Source organism: Rhinoderma darwinii, chromosome 4, assembly GCF_050947455.1.
Source record: "Rhinoderma darwinii isolate aRhiDar2 chromosome 4, aRhiDar2.hap1, whole genome shotgun sequence".
Taxonomy (NCBI): domain Eukaryota; kingdom Metazoa; phylum Chordata; class Amphibia; order Anura; family Rhinodermatidae; genus Rhinoderma; species Rhinoderma darwinii.
In genome coordinates this window covers 6488478-6507160 of record NC_134690.1, presented here as the reverse complement: position 1 = coordinate 6507160, position 18683 = coordinate 6488478, and the positions used below count along the sequence as shown (strand labels likewise).

Sequence of the window (18683 nt, the reverse complement as noted above, 5' to 3'; positions counted from 1 at the left end):
ATCATGAGTCACACGCTACTTGCAGAGATTCAGTCGAGTAGGTCTCTGTACAGCCGCTTTTTGACATCCCAATAGGACCTGACCGCCTTTGAGCCCCTACAGCAAAACACAACAGCGGTACAGAGGGGCGTTGGCATATCAAGATAATGGCACAGTGATGTCATCAGTCTGGGCGAGATAACCATATATTCATTATAACAAAGTACACCGGTCCTCTGCACTGTGACCTCATCCTATATAGTAGCCCATAATGTTATGTAGGTGATGGCCATAGGTGTAGTATCCAGCATTTTGTACTGTACAAGAAGAAGCACAATGCCAGTCTGCTGCTGCTCAGCCGTTAATACCATAATATCCTGTAGGGGGGGATGTACTTGCATTGTTGGGTGCTCACTGATCTCTATAGGGGGACATGAACAGGATCATCTTCTGTATATCATACTATTGACATGGAGGACATTAACCCTTTCATCTCCACTCTGTTCAGGTGTTTTTGTGTGGACTGCGTGGACTTGTTGGTCGGCCAAGGTACCGCTCAAGCAGCTATAGAAGAGAACCCCTGGCACTGCTACATGTGTATAGAGGAGCAAGACCATGACCTACTGCATAGACGGGAAGACTGGCCCACCCGCCTGCAGCGTCTTCTGTCCAGCACCCACGACAGGGACTATGTGAGCGCACGGGCGACACATACACATGGCAGCTACAGTGTTAATTCTGATTCCTAATGGAGATCCTTATGTAATATTTATTTCATATACATTTTACAGGACCCACCAGAAATTTATCGCCCATTGCCAGCAGACAGGAGGAAGCCAATCCGGGTACTGTCCCTTTTTGATGGTATTGCTACAGGTGAGCAGAGCTCAATTCCCTCAGAGTAGCACAGAGTATTTCAGGAGATTAATGTAACAAGCTGTATAAAAATAAGCAGGAGGTCAAACACTGATATTTAGATAATGGAAGAAACAGGATTTGCCAGCTGCATGGAGTATTTTGGTCAAAAAAAAGTGTGCTGATCTTGTTTAGGGTCATAGACTTAGAGTAATATAGTGAAATGGGCAGAGCCCTCCAGCAGCACAAAGTATTTAAGGACATGAGTGGGCTGATCATGTGGGGGCATTGACCTGTCCACTTACGTGATGAGGTTGGTTAAGGCCAGGACGGTATTTGACGGGGGCAGAGTCAGGGTGACCAGCGAAATATCACAGACTGAGAGATGTGAGGAATTCAGGAACAAATGTGTTTTAATACAGGAAAGATTTTCTATAAAGTCCCAATGTCAGCGCTCATAATCTTCACTTCTTGTCATATTTATCCAATACAACAAAAGGATTGCTGGTGCTGAAAAAACTGGGTATCCAAGTTGAACGATATATAGCATCGGAGGTGTGTGAGGACGCCATCACTGTAGGAAGAGTTCAACATCCTGGTGAAATCATACATGTGGGTAATGTGCAGGACATCACCCATAAACAGGTCAGAGATTAATCCTCAGTACAAATTTATAGTAAATAAAATATCTGCTATAATACTGCCCCCTATGTACAAGAATATAACTACTATAATACTGCCCCCTATGTACAAGAATATATCTACTATAATACTGCCCCTATATACAAGAATATAACTACTATGATACTGCCCCCTATATACAAGAATATAACTACTATAATACTGCTCCTATATACAAGAATATAACTACTATAATACTGCCCCCTATATACAAGAATATAACTACTATAATACTGCCCCCTATATACAAGAATATAACTACTATAATACTGCCTCTATATACAAGAATATAACTACTATAATACTGCTCCCTATATACAAGAATATAACTACTATAATACTGCCCCTATATACAAGAATATAACTACTATAATACTGCTCGTATATACAAGAATATAACTACTATAATACTGCTCCTATACACAAGAATATAACTACTATAATACTGCCCCCTATATACAAGAATATAACTACTATAATACTGCCCCTATATACAAGAATATAACTACTATAATACTGCCCCCTATATACAAGAATATAACTACTATAATACTGCCCCTATATACAATAATATAACTACTATAATACTGCCTCCTATATACAAGAATATAACTACTATAATACTGCCCCCTATATACAAGAATATAACTACTATAATACTGCTCCTATATACAAGAATATATCTACTATAATACTGCTTCTATATACAAGAATATAACTACTATAATACTGCCCCCTATATACAAGAATATAACTACTATAATACTGCCCCTATATACAAGAATATAACTACTATAATACTGCCCCTGTATACAAGAATATAACTACTATAATACTGCCCCCTATGTACAAGAATATAACTACTATAATACTGCCCCTATATACAAGAATATAACTACTATAATACTGCTCCTATATACAAGAATATAACTACTATAATACTGCCCTCTACATACAAGAATATAACTACTATACTACTGCTCCCTATATACAAGAATATAACTCCTATAATACTGCCTCCTATATACAAGAATATAGCTACTATAATACTGCCTCCTATATACAAGAATATAACTACTATAATACTGCCTCCTATATACAAGAATATAACTACTATAATACTGCCCCCTATATACAAGAATATGACTACTATAATACTGCCTCCTATATACAAGAATATGACTACTATAATACTGCCCCCTATATACAAGAATATAACTACTATAATACTGCCTCCTATATACAAGAATATAACTACTATAATACTGCTCCCTATATACAAGAATATAACTACTATAATACTGCCCCCTATATACAAGAATATAACTGCTATAATACTGCCCCCTATATACAAGAATATAACTACTATAATACTGCTCCTATACACAAGAATATAACTACTATAATACTGCTCCCTATATACAAGAATATAACTACTACAATACGGCTCCTATATACAAGAATATAACTACTATAATACTGCCCTCTATATACAAGAATATAACTACTATAATACTGCCCCTATATACAAGAATATAACTACTATAAGGGCGGGTTCACACATGGCGGAATTTCACTTAAATTCCGCTGCGGACACTCCGCAGCGTTAATCCGCAGCGGAGCCGTTTCTCCATTGACTTTCACTTTAATTTAGCAGTGTTCGTTTACACGATGCGTACAATTCCGCTGCGGAGCATAGGCTGCGGAGCGGAATTTGGTGTCCGCAGCATGCTCTGTCTGTTGCGGAGCAGTGGCGGACTCATGGCGGAATTTCTCCATTGACTTCAATGGAGATTCAAAGTTCCACAATGAAGTCCGCAGCTGTCATGCACATGTCATGTGTGCTGCGGATGCGTCTTGCTTTTTTAACTTGACATTTCTTCATTCTGGCTGGACCTATGTATTTCTAGGTCTACAGCCAGACTGAGGAAGTCAATGGGGCTCCCGTAATGACGGGAGCGTTGCTAGGAGACGTCAGTAAATAGTCACTGTCCAGGGTGCTGAAAGAGTTAAGCGATCGGCAGTAACTGTTTCTGCACCCGGGACAGTGACTACCGATCCCAATATACATGTATCTGTAAAAAAAAATGAAGTTCGTACTTACCGAGAACTCCCTGTTTCTGTCTCCAGTCCGGCCTCCCAGGATGACGTTTCAGTGTAAGTGACGGCTGCAGCCAATCACAGGCCAAGCACAGGCTGCAGCGGTCACATGGACTGGCGCGTCATCCAGGGAGGTCGGGCTGGATGCCGAAGGAGGGACGCGTCATAAAGACAACGGGCGGTAAGTATGAATTTCTTTTACTTTCACTAGGGAAAGTGCTGTCCCTTCTCTCTATCCTGCACTGATAGGGAGAAGGGAAGCACTTTTCCCGCAGTCCGCAGCAGCTAGTCCGCATCAATTTTCTCCACATTTTGTGCAGATCCGCAGCCGTAATCCGCAACCCGGATTAGGTGCGGCATTGATGCGGACAGTTGCGGAGGAATTCCGCCATGTGTGGTCATGCCCTCATACTGCCTCCTATATACAGGAATATAACTACTATAATACTGCCCTCTATATACAAGAATATAACTACTATAATACTGCCCCTATATACAAGAATATAACTACTATAATACTTCTCCTATATACAAGAATATATCTACTATAATACTGCCCCCTATGTACAAGAATATAACTACTATAATACTGCTCCCTATATACAAGAAAATAACTACTATAATACTGCCTCCTATATACAAGAATATAACTACTATAATACTGCCCCCTATATACAAGAATATAACTACTATAATACTGCCTCTATATACAAGAATATAACTACTATAATACTGCTCCTATATATAAGAATATAACTACTATAATACTGCCCCCTATATACAAGAATATAACTACTATAATACTGCCCCCTATATACAAGAATATAACTACTATAATACTGCCCCCTATGTACAAGAATATAACTACTATAATACTGCCCCTATATACAAGAATATAACTACTATAATACTGCCCCTATATACAAGAATATAACTACTATAATACTGCCCCCTATATACAAGAATATAACTACTATAATACTGCTCCCTATATACAAGAATATAACTACTATAATACTGCCCCTATATACAAGAATATAACTACTATAATACTGCCCCTATATACAAGAATATAACTACTATAATACTGCCCCCCTGTATACAAGAATATAACTACTATAATACTGCTCCTATATACAAGAATATAACTACTATAATACGGCCCCCCATATACAAGAATATAACTACTATAACACTGCCTCCTATATACAAGAATATAACTACTATAATACTGCTCCTATATACAAGAATATAACTGCTATAATACTGCCCCTATATACAAAAATATAACTACTATAATACTGCCCCTATATACAAGAATATAACTACTATAATACTGCCTCCTATATACAAAAATATAACTACTATAATACTGCCCCTATATACAAGAATCTAACTACTATAATACTGCCCCCCCCTATGGACAAGAATATAACTACTATAATACTGCCCCCCTATGGACAAGAATATAACTACTATAATACTGCCCCCTATGTACAAGAATATAATTACTATAATACTGCCCCCTATGTACAAGAATATAACTATTATAATACTGCCCCTATATACAAGAATATAACTACTATAATACTGCCCCCTATATACAAGAATATAACTACTATAATACTGCCCCTATATACAAGAATATAACTACTATAATACTGCTCGTATATACAAGAATATAACTACTATAATACTGCTCCTATACACAAGAATATAACTACTATAATACTGCCCCCTATATACAAGAATATAACTACTATAATACTGCCCCTATATACAAGAATATAACTACTATAATACTGCCCCCTATATACAAGAATATAACTACTATAATACTGCCCCTATATACAATAATATAACTACTATAATACTGCCTCCTATATACAAGAATATAACTACTATAATACTGCCCCCTATATACAAGAATATAACTACTATAATACTGCTCCTATATACAAGAATATATCTACTATAATACTGCTTCTATATACAAGAATATAACTACTATAATACTGCCCCCTATATACAAGAATATAACTACTATAATACTGCCCCTATATACAAGAATATAACTACTATAATACTGCCCCTGTATACAAGAATATAACTACTATAATACTGCCCCCTATGTACAAGAATATAACTACTATAATACTGCCCCTATATACAAGAATATAACTACTATAATACTGCTCCTATATACAAGAATATAACTACTATAATACTGCCCTCTACATACAAGAATATAACTACTATAATACTGCTCCCTATATACAAGAATATAACTCCTATAATACTGCCTCCTATATACAAGAATATAGCTACTATAATACTGCCTCCTATATACAAGAATATAACTACTATAATACTGCCTCCTATATACAAGAATATAACTACTATAATACTGCCCCCTATATACAAGAATATGACTACTATAATACTGCCTCCTATATACAAGAATATGACTACTATAATACTGCCCCCTATATACAAGAATATAACTACTATAATACTGCCTCCTATATACAAGAATATAACTACTATAATACTGCTCCCTATATACAAGAATATAACTACTATAATACTGCCCCCTATATACAAGAATATAACTGCTATAATACTGCCCCCTATATACAAGAATATAACTACTATAATACTGCTCCTATACACAAGAATATAACTACTATAATACTGCTCCCTATATACAAGAATATAACTACTACAATACGGCTCCTATATACAAGAATATAACTACTATAATACTGCCCTCTATATACAAGAATATAACTACTATAATACTGCCCCTATATACAAGAATATAACTACTATAAGGGCGGGTTCACACATGGCGGAATTTCACTTAAATTCCGCTGCGGACACTCCGCAGCGTTAATCCGCAGCGGAGCCGTTTCTCCATTGACTTTCACTTTAATTTAGCAGTGTTCGTTTACACGATGCGTACAATTCCGCTGCGGAGCATAGGCTGCGGAGCGGAATTTGGTGTCCGCAGCATGCTCTGTCTGTTGCGGAGCAGTGGCGGACTCATGGCGGAATTTCTCCATTGACTTCAATGGAGATTCAAAGTTCCACAATGAAGTCCGCAGCTGTCATGCACATGTCATGTGTGCTGCGGATGCGTCTTGCTTTTTTAACTTGACATTTCTTCATTCTGGCTGGACCTATGTATTTCTAGGTCTACAGCCAGACTGAGGAAGTCAATGGGGCTCCCGTAATGACGGGAGCGTTGCTAGGAGACGTCAGTAAATAGTCACTGTCCAGGGTGCTGAAAGAGTTAAGCGATCGGCAGTAACTGTTTCTGCACCCGGGACAGTGACTACCGATCCAAATATACATGTATCTGTAAAAAAAAATGAAGTTCGTACTTACCGAGAACTCCCTGTTTCTGTCTCCAGTCCGGCCTCCCAGGATGACGTTTCAGTGTAAGTGACGGCTGCAGCCAATCACAGGCCAAGCACAGGCTGCAGCGGTCACATGGACTGGCGCGTCATCCAGGGAGGTCGGGCTGGATGCCGAAGGAGGGACGCGTCATAAAGACAACGGGCGGTAAGTATGAATTTCTTTTACTTTCACTAGGGAAAGTGCTGTCCCTTCTCTCTATCCTGCACTGATAGGGAGAAGGGAAGCACTTTTCCCGCAGTCCGCAGCAGCTAGTCCGCATCAATTTTCTCCACATTTTGTGCAGATCCGCAGCCGTAATCCGCAACCCGGATTAGGTGCGGCATTGATGCGGACAGTTGCGGAGGAATTCCGCCATGTGTGGTCATGCCCTCATACTGCCTCCTATATACAGGAATATAACTACTATAAGGGCATGACCACACATGGCGGAATTCCTCCGCAACTGTCCGCATCAATGCCGCACCTAATCCGGGTTGCGGATTACGGCTGCGGATCTGCACAAAATGTGCAGAAAATTGATGCGGACTAGCTGCTGCGGACTGCGGGAAAAGTGCTTCCCTTCTCCCTATCAGTGCAGGATAGAGAGAAGGGACAGCACTTTCCCTAGTGAAAGTAAAAGAAATTCATACTTACCGCCCGTTGTCTTTATGACGCGTCCCTCCTTCGGCATCCAGCCCGACCTCCCTGGATGACGCGCCAGTCCATGTGACCGCTGCAGCCTGTGCTTGGCCTGTGATTGGCTGCAGCCGTCACTTACACTGAAACGTCATCCTGGGAGGCCGGACTGGAGACAGAAACAGGGAGTTCTCGGTAAGTACGAACTTCATTTTTTTTTACAGATACATGTATATTGGGAGCGGTAGTCACTGTCCCGGGTGCAGAAACAGTTACTGCCGATCGCTTAACTCTTTCAGCACCCTGGACAGTGACTATTTACTGACGTCTCCTAGCAACGCTCCCGTCATTACGGGAGCCCCATTGACTTCCTCAGTCTGGCTGTAGACCTAGAAATACATAGGTCCAGCCATAATGAAGAAATGTCAAGTAAAAAAAGCAAGACGCATCCGCAGCACACATGACATGTGCATGACAGCTGCGGACTTCATTGCGGAACTTTGAATCTCCATTGAAGTCAATGGAGAAATTCCGCCATGAGTCCGCCACTGCTCCGCAACAGACAGAGCATGCTGCGGACACCAAATTCCGCTCCGCAGCCTATGCTCCGCAGCGGAATTGTACGCATCGTGTAAACGAACACTGCTAAATTAAAGTGAAAGTCAATGTAGAAACGGCTCCGCTGCGGATTAACGCTGCGGAGTGTCCGCAGCGGAATTTAAGTGCAATTCCGCCATGTGTGAACCCGCCCTAATACTGCCCTCTATATACAAGAATATAACTACTATAATACTGCCCCTATATACAAGAATATAACTACTATAATACTTCTCCTATATACAAGAATATATCTACTATAATACTGCCCCCTATGTACAAGAATATAACTACTATAATACTGCTCCCTATATACAAGAAAATAACTACTATAATACTGCCTCCTATATACAAGAATATAACTACTATAATACTGCCCCCTATATACAAGAATATAACTACTATAATACTGCCTCTATATACAAGAATATAACTACTATAATACTGCTCCTATATATAAGAATATAACTACTATAATACTGCCCCCTATATACAAGAATATAACTACTATAATACTGCCCCCTATATACAAGAATATAACTACTATAATACTGCCCCCTATGTACAAGAATATAACTACTATAATACTGCCCCTATATACAAGAATATAACTACTATAATACTGCCCCTATATACAAGAATATAACTACTATAATACTGCCCCCTATATACAAGAATATAACTACTATAATACTGCTCCCTATATACAAGAATATAACTACTATAATACTGCCCCTATATACAAGAATATAACTACTATAATACTGCCCCTATATACAAGAATATAACTACTATAATACTGCCCCCCTGTATACAAGAATATAACTACTATAATACTGCTCCTATATACAAGAATATAACTACTATAATACGGCCCCCCATATACAAGAATATAACTACTATAACACTGCCTCCTATATACAAGAATATAACTACTATAATACTGCTCCTATATACAAGAATATAACTACTATAATACTGCCCCTATATACAAAAATATAACTACTATAATACTGCCCCTATATACAAGAATATAACTACTATAATACTGCCTCCTATATACAAAAATATAACTACTATAATACTGCCCCTATATACAAGAATCTAACTACTATAATACTGCCCCCCCTATGGACAAGAATATAACTACTATAATACTGCCCCCCTATGGACAAGAATATAACTACTATAATACTGCCCCCTATGTACAAGAATATAATTACTATAATACTGCCCCCTATGTACAAGAATATAACTATTATAATACTGCCCCTATATACAAGAATATAACTACTATAATACTGCCCCCTATATACAAGAATATAACTACTATAATACTGCCACTATATACAAGAATATAACTACTATAATACTGCCCCCTATATACAAGAATATAACTACTATAATACTGCCCCTATATACAAGACTATAACTACTATAATACTGCCCCTATATACAAGAATATAACTACTATAATACTGCTCCTATATACTAGAATATAATTACTACAATACTGCCCCCTATATACAAGAATATAACTACTATAATACTGCTCCTATATACAAGAATATAACTACTATAATACTGCCCCTATATACAAGACTATAACTACTATAATACGGCCCCTATATACAAGAATATAACTACTATAATACTGCTCCTATATACTAGAATATAATTACTACAATACTGCCCCCTATATACAAGAATATAACTACTATAATACTGCCCCTATATACAAGAATATAACTACTATAATACTGCCTCCTATATAAAAGAATATAACTACTATAATACTGCCCCCTATATACAAGAATATAACTACTATAATACTGCTCCTATATACAAGAATATAACTACTATAATACTGCCCCTATATACAAGAATATAACTACTATAATACTGCCTCCTATATAAAAGAATATAACTACTATAATACTGCCTCCTATATACAAGAATATAACTACTATAATACTGCCTCCTATATACAAGAATATAACTACTATAATACTGCCCCCTATATACAAGAATATAACTACTATAATACTGCCACTATATACAAGAATATAACTACTATAATACTGCCCCCTATATACAAGAATATAACTACTATAATACTGCCCCTATATACAAGACTATAACTACTATAATACTGCCCCTATATACAAGAATATAACTACTATAATACTGCTCCTATATACTAGAATATAATTACTACAATACTGCCCCCTATATACAAGAATATAACTACTATAATACTGCTCCTATATACAAGAATATAACTACTATAATACTGCCCCTATATACAAGACTATAACTACTATAATACTGCCCCTATATACAAGAATATAACTACTATAATACTGCTCCTATATACTAGAATATAATTACTACAATACTGCCCCCTATATACAAGAATATAACTACTATAATACTGCCCCTATATACAAGAATATAACTACTATAATACTGCCCCTATATACAAGAATATAACTACTATAATACTGCCCCTATATACAAGACTATAACTACTATAATACTGCTCCTATATACAAGAATATAACTACTATAATACTGCTTCTATATACAAGAATATAACTACTATAATACTGCCCCCTACATACAAGAATATAACTACTATAATAATGCCCTCTATATACAAGAATATAACTACTATAATACTGCTCCTATATACAAGAATATATCTACTATAATACTGCTCCTATATACAAGAATATAACTACTATAATACTGCCCCCTATATACAAGAATATAACTACTATAATACTGCCCTATATATACAAGAATACAACTACTATAATACTGTTCCTATATACAAGAATATAACTACTATAATACTGCTCCTATATACAAGAATATAACTACTATAATACTGCTCCTATATACAAGAATATAACTACTATAATACTGCCTCCTATATACAAGAATATAACTACTATAATACTGCCCCTATATACAAGAATATAACTACTATAATACAGCTCCTATATACAAGAATATAACTACTATAATACTGCCCCTATATACAAGAATATAACTACTATAATACTGCTCCTATATACAAGAATATAACTACTATAATACTGCCCCTATATACAAGAATATAACTACTATAATACTGCTCCTATATACAAGAATATATCTACTATAATACTGCCCCCTATGTACAAGAATATAACTACTATAATACTGCTCCCTATATACAAGAATATAACTACTATAATACTGCCTCCTATATACAAGAATATAACTACTATAATACTGCCCCCTATATACAAGAATATAACTACTATAATACTGCCTCTATATACAAGAATATAACTACTATAATACTGCTCCTATATATAAGAATATAACTACTATAATACTGCCCCCTATATACAAGAATATAACTACTATAATACTGCCCCCTATATACAAGAATATAACTACTATAATACTGCCCCCTATGTACAAGAATATAACTACTATAATACTGCCCCTATATACAAGAATATAACTACTATAATACTGCCCCTATATACAAGAATATAACTACTATAATACTGCCCCCTATATACAAGAATATAACTACTATAATACTGCTCCCTATATACAAGAATATAACTACTATAATACTGCCCCTATATACAAGAATATAACTACTATAATACTGCCCCTATATACAAGAATATAACTACTATAATACTGCCCCCCTGTATACAAGAATATAACTACTATAATACTGCTCCTATATACAAGAATATAACTACTATAATACGGCCCCCCATATACAAGAATATAACTACTATAACACTGCCTCCTATATACAAGAATATAACTACTATAATACTGCTCCTATATACAAGAATATAACTACTATAATACTGCCCCTATATACAAAAATATAACTACTATAATACTGCCCCTATATACAAGAATATAACTACTATAATACTGCCTCCTATATACAAAAATATAACTACTATAATACTGCCCCTATATACAAGAATATAACTACTATAATACTGCCCCCCCTATGGACAAGAATATAACTACTATAATACTGCCCCCCTATGGACAAGAATATAACTACTATAATACTGCCCCCTATGTACAAGAATATAATTACTATAATACTGCCCCCTATGTACAAGAATATAACTATTATAATACTGCCCCTATATACAAGAATATAACTACTATAATACTGCCCCCTATATACAAGAATATAACTACTATAATACTGCCACTATATACAAGAATATAACTACTATAATACTGCCCCCTATATACAAGAATATAACTACTATAATACTGCCCCTATATACAAGACTATAACTACTATAATACTGCCCCTATATACAAGAATATAACTACTATAATACTGCTCCTATATACTAGAATATAATTACTACAATACTGCCCCCTATATACAAGAATATAACTACTATAATACTGCTCCTATATACAAGAATATAACTACTATAATACTGCCCCTATATACAAGACTATAACTACTATAATACTGCCCCTATATACAAGAATATAACTACTATAATACTGCTCCTATATACTAGAATATAATTACTACAATACTGCCCCCTATATACAAGAATATAACTACTATAATACTGCCCCCTATATACAAGAATATAACTACTATAATACTGCTCCTATATACAAGAATATAACTACTATAATACTGCCCCTATATACAAGAATATAACTACTATAATACTGCCTCCTATATAAAAGAATATAACTACTATAATACTGCCTCCTATATACAAGAATATAACTACTATAATACTGCCCCTATATACAAGAATATAACTACTATAATACTGCCCCTATATACAAGACTATAACTACTATAATACTGCTCCTATATACAAGAATATAACTACTATAATACTGCTTCTATATACAAGAATATAACTACTATAATACTGCCCCCTACATACAAGAATATAACTACTATAATAATGCCCTCTATATACAAGAATATAACTACTATAATACTGCTCCTATATACAAGAATATACCTACTATAATACTGCTCCTATATACAAGAATATAACTACTATAATACTGCCCCCTATATACAAGAATATAACTACTATAATACTGCCCTATATATACAAGAATACAACTACTATAATACTGTTCCTATATACAAGAATATAACTACTATAATACTGCTCCTATATACAAGAATATAACTACTATAATACTGCTCCTATATACAAGAATATAACTACTATAATACTGCCTCCTATATACAAGAATATAACTACTATAATACTGCCCCTATATACAAGAATATAACTACTATAATACAGCTCCTATATACAAGAATATAACTACTATAATACTGCCCCTATATACAAGAATATAACTACTATAATACTGCTCCTATATACAAGAATATAACTACTATAATACTGCCCCTATATACAAGAATATAACTACTATAATACTGCTCCTATATACAAGAATATAACTACTATAAGGGCGGGTTCACACATGGCGGAATTTCACTTAAATTCCGCTGCGGACACTCCGCAGCGTTATTCCGCAGCGGAGCCGTTTCTCCATTGACTTTCACTTTAATTTAGCAGTGTTCGTTTACACGATGCGTACAATTCCGCTGCGGAGCATAGGCTGCGGAGCGGAATTTGGTGTCCGCAGCATGCTCTGTCTGTTGCGGAGCAGTGGCGGACTCATGGCGGAATTTCTCCATTGACTTCAATGGAGATTCTAAGTTCCGCAATGAAGTCCGCAGCTGTCATGCACATGTCATGTGTGCTGCGGATGCGTCTTGCTTTTTTAACTTGACATTTCTTCATTCTGGCTGGACCTATGTATTTCTAGGTCTACAGCCAGACTGAGGAAGTCAATGGGGCTCCCGTAATGACGGGAGCGTTGCTAGGAGACGTCAGTAAATAGTCACTGTCCAGGGTGCTGAAAGAGTTAAGCGATCGGCAGTAACTGTTTCTGCACCCGGGACAGTGACTACCGATCCCAATATACATGTATCTGTAAAAAAAAATGAAGTTCGTACTTACCGAGAACTCCCTGTTTCTGTCTCCAGTCCGGCCTCCCAGGATGACGTTTCAGTGTAAGTGACGGCTGCAGCCAATCACAGGCCAAGCACAGGCTGCAGCGGTCACATGGACTGGAGCGTCATCCAGGGAGGTCGGGCCGGATGCCGAAAGAGGGACGCGTCACCAAGACAACGGGCGGTAAGTATGAATTTCTTTGACTTTCACTAGGGAAAGTGCTGTCCCTTCTCTCTATCCTGCACTGAATAGGGAGAAGAGAAGCACTTTTCCTGCAGTCCGCAGCGGCCAGTCCGCATCAATTTTCTGCACATTTTGTGCAGATCCGCTGCAGAATCTGCAACGCAGATTCTGTGCGGCATTGATGCGGACAGTTGCGGAGGAATTCCGCCATGTGTGGTCATGCCCTAATACTGCCCCTATATACAAGAATATAACTACTATAATACTGCCCCTATATACAAGAATATAACTACTATAATACTGCTCCTATATACAAGAATATAACTACTATAATACTGCTACTATATACAAGAATATAACTACTATAATACTGCTCCTATATACAAGAATATAACTACTATAATACTGCTCCTATATACAAGAATATAACTACTATAATACTACCCCCTATATACCAGAATATAACTACTATAATACTGCCTCCTATATACAAGAATATAACTACGATAATACTGCCCCTATATACAAGAATATAACTACTATAATACTGCCCCTATATACAAGAATATAACTACTATAATACTGCCCCCTATATACAAGAATATAACTGCTATACTACTGCTCTCTATATACAAGAATATAACTACTATAATACTGCTCCTATATACAAGAATATAACTACTATAATACTGCTCCTATATACAAGAATATAACTACTATAATACAGCTCCCTATATACAAGAATATAACTACTATAATACTGCTCCTATATACAAGAATATAACTACTATAATACTGCCCCTATATACAAGAATATAACTACTATAATACTGCTCCCTATATACAAGAATATAACTGCTATACTACTGCTCTCTATATACAAGAATATAACTACTATAATACTGCTCCTATATAGAAGAATATAACTACTATAATACTGCCCCCTATATACAAGAATATAACTACTATAATACTACCCCCTATATACAAGATTATATCTACTGTAATACTGCCCTTATATACAAGAATGTAACTACTATAATACTGCCCTATATACAAGAATATAACTACCATAATACTGCCCCCTATATACAAGAATATAACTACTATAATACTGCCCCTATATACAAGAATATAATTACTATAATACTGCCCCCTATGTACAAGAATATATCTACTATAATACTGCTCCTATATACAAGAATATATCTACTATAATACTGCTCCTATATACAAGAATATAACTACTATAATACTGCTCCTATATACAAGAATATAACTACTATAATACTGCCTATATATACAAGAATATAACTACTATAATACTGCTCCCATATACAAGAATATAACTACTATAATACTGCCCCTATATACAAGAATATAACTACTATAATACTGCCCCTATATACAAGAATATAACTACTATAATTCTGCCTCCTATATACAAGAATATAACTACTATAATACTGCCCCTATATACTAGAATATAACTACTATAATACTGCCCCCTATATACAAGAATATAACTACTATAATACTGCCCCTATATACAAAAATATAACTACTATAATACTTCCTCTATATACAAGAATATAACTACTATAATAATGCCCCCTATATACAAGAATATAACTACTATAATACTGCCACCTATATATACAAGAATATAACTACTATAATACTGCCCCATATATACAAGAATATAACTACTATAATACTGCTCCTATATACAAGAATATAATGACTATAATACTGCCCCTATATACAATAATATAACTACTATAATACTGCCCCCTATATACAAGAATATAACTACTATAATACTGCTCCTATATACAAGAATATAACTACTATAATACTGCTCCTATATACAAGAATATAACTACTATAATACTGCTCCTATATAGAAGAATATAACTACTATAATACTGCCTCTATATACAAGAATATAACTACTATAATAGTGCCCTTCAAGTACAAGAATATAACTACTATAATACTGCTCCTATATACAAGAATATAACTACTATAATACTGCCCCCTATATACAAGAATATAACTACTATAATACTGCTCCCTATATACAAGAATATAACTACTATAATACTGCTCCCTATATACAAGAATATAACTACTAAAATACTGCTCCTATATACAAGAATATATCTACTATAATACTGCTCCTATATACAAGAATATAACTACTATAATACTGCTCCTATATACAAGAATATAACTACTATAATACTGCTCCTATATACAAGAATATAACTACTATAATACTGCTCCTATATACAAGAATATAACTACTATAATACTGCTCCTATATACAAGAATATAACTACTATAATACTGCCTATATATACAAGAATATAACTACTATAATACTGCTCCCATATACAAGAATATAACTACTATAATACTGCCCCTATATACAAGAATATAACTACTATAATACTGCCCCTATATACAAGAATATAACTACTATAATTCTGCCTCCTATATACAAGAATATAACTACTATAATACTGCTCCTATATACAAGAATATAACTACTATAATACTGCCCCTATATACTAGAATATAACTACTATAATACTGCCCCCTATATACAAGAATATAACTTCTATAATACTGCCCCTATATACAAGAATATAACTAGTATAATACTGCCCCTATATACAAGAATATAACTACTATAATACTGCCACTATATACAAGAATATAACTACTATAATACTGCTCCTATATACAAGAATATGACTACTATAATACTGATCCCTATATACAAGAATATAACTACTATAATACTGCCCCTATATACAAGAATATAACTACTATAATACTGCCCCTATATACAAGAATATAACTACTATAATTCTGCCTCCTATATACAAGAATATAACTACTATAATACTGCTCCTATATACAAGAATATAACTACTATAATACTGCCCCTATATACTAGAATATAACTACTATAATACTGCCCCCTATATACAAGAATATAACTTCTATAATACTGCCCCTATATACAAGAATATAACTAGTATAATACTGCCCCTATATACAAGAATATAACTACTATAATACTGCCACTATATACAAGAATAGAACTACTATAATACTGCTCCTATATACAAGAATATGACTACTATAATACTGATCCCTATATACAAGAATATAACTACTATAATACTGCCACCTATATACAAGAATATAACTACTATAATACTGCTCCCTATATACAAGAATATAACTACTATAATACTGCCCCCTATGTACAAGAATATAACTACTATAATACTGCTCCCTATATACAAGAATATATCTACTATAATACTGCCCTCTATATACAAGAATATATCTACTATAATACTGCCTCCTATATACAAGAATATAACTACTATAATACTGCCCCTATATACAAGAATATAACTACTATAATACTGCTCCCTATATACAAGAATATAACTACTATAATACTGCCATCTATATACAAATATATAACTACTATAATACTGCTTCCTATATACAAGAATATAACTACTATAATACTGCTCCTATATACAAGAATATGACTACTATAATACTGATCCCTATATACAAGAATATAACTACTATAATACTGCCACCTATATAGAAGAATATAACTACTATAATACTGCTCCCTATATACTATAATACTGCCCCTATATACATGAATATAACTACTATAATACTGCTCCTATATACAAGAATATAACTACTATAATACTGCCCCCTATATACAAGAATATAACTACTATAATACTGCCCCCTATATACAAGAATATAACTACTATAATACTGCTCCCTATATACAAGAATATAACTACTATAATACTGCTCCCTATATACTATAATACTGCCCCTATATACAAGAATATAACTACTATAATACTTCTCCTATATACAAGAATATAACTACTATAATGCTGCCCCCTATATACAAGAATATAACTACTATAATACTGCCCCCTATATGCAAGAATATAACTACTATAATACTGCCACCTATATACAAGAATATAACTACTATAATACTGCTCCCTATATACTATAATACTGCCCCTATATACAAGAATATAACTACTATAATACTGCTCCTACATACAAGAATATAACGACTATAATACTGCCCCTATATACAAGAATATAACTATT

The 18683-nt window shown here is 34.6% G+C and overlaps 1 protein-coding gene across 1 annotated transcript in view; it reads left to right on the top strand.

Annotated features, from left to right (window-relative positions):
- Positions 1 to 18683, top strand: part of LOC142759216 (DNA (cytosine-5)-methyltransferase 3A-like) — a 65989-nt gene that overhangs the window by 27792 nt on the left and 19514 nt on the right. Inside the window, exons 10-12 of the mRNA XM_075861169.1 lie at positions 488 to 671; positions 771 to 855; positions 1334 to 1479. Coding sequence (XP_075717284.1) covers positions 488 to 671; positions 771 to 855; positions 1334 to 1479 — 415 coding nt within the window. The remainder of the gene's footprint in view (positions 1 to 487; positions 672 to 770; positions 856 to 1333; positions 1480 to 18683) is intronic.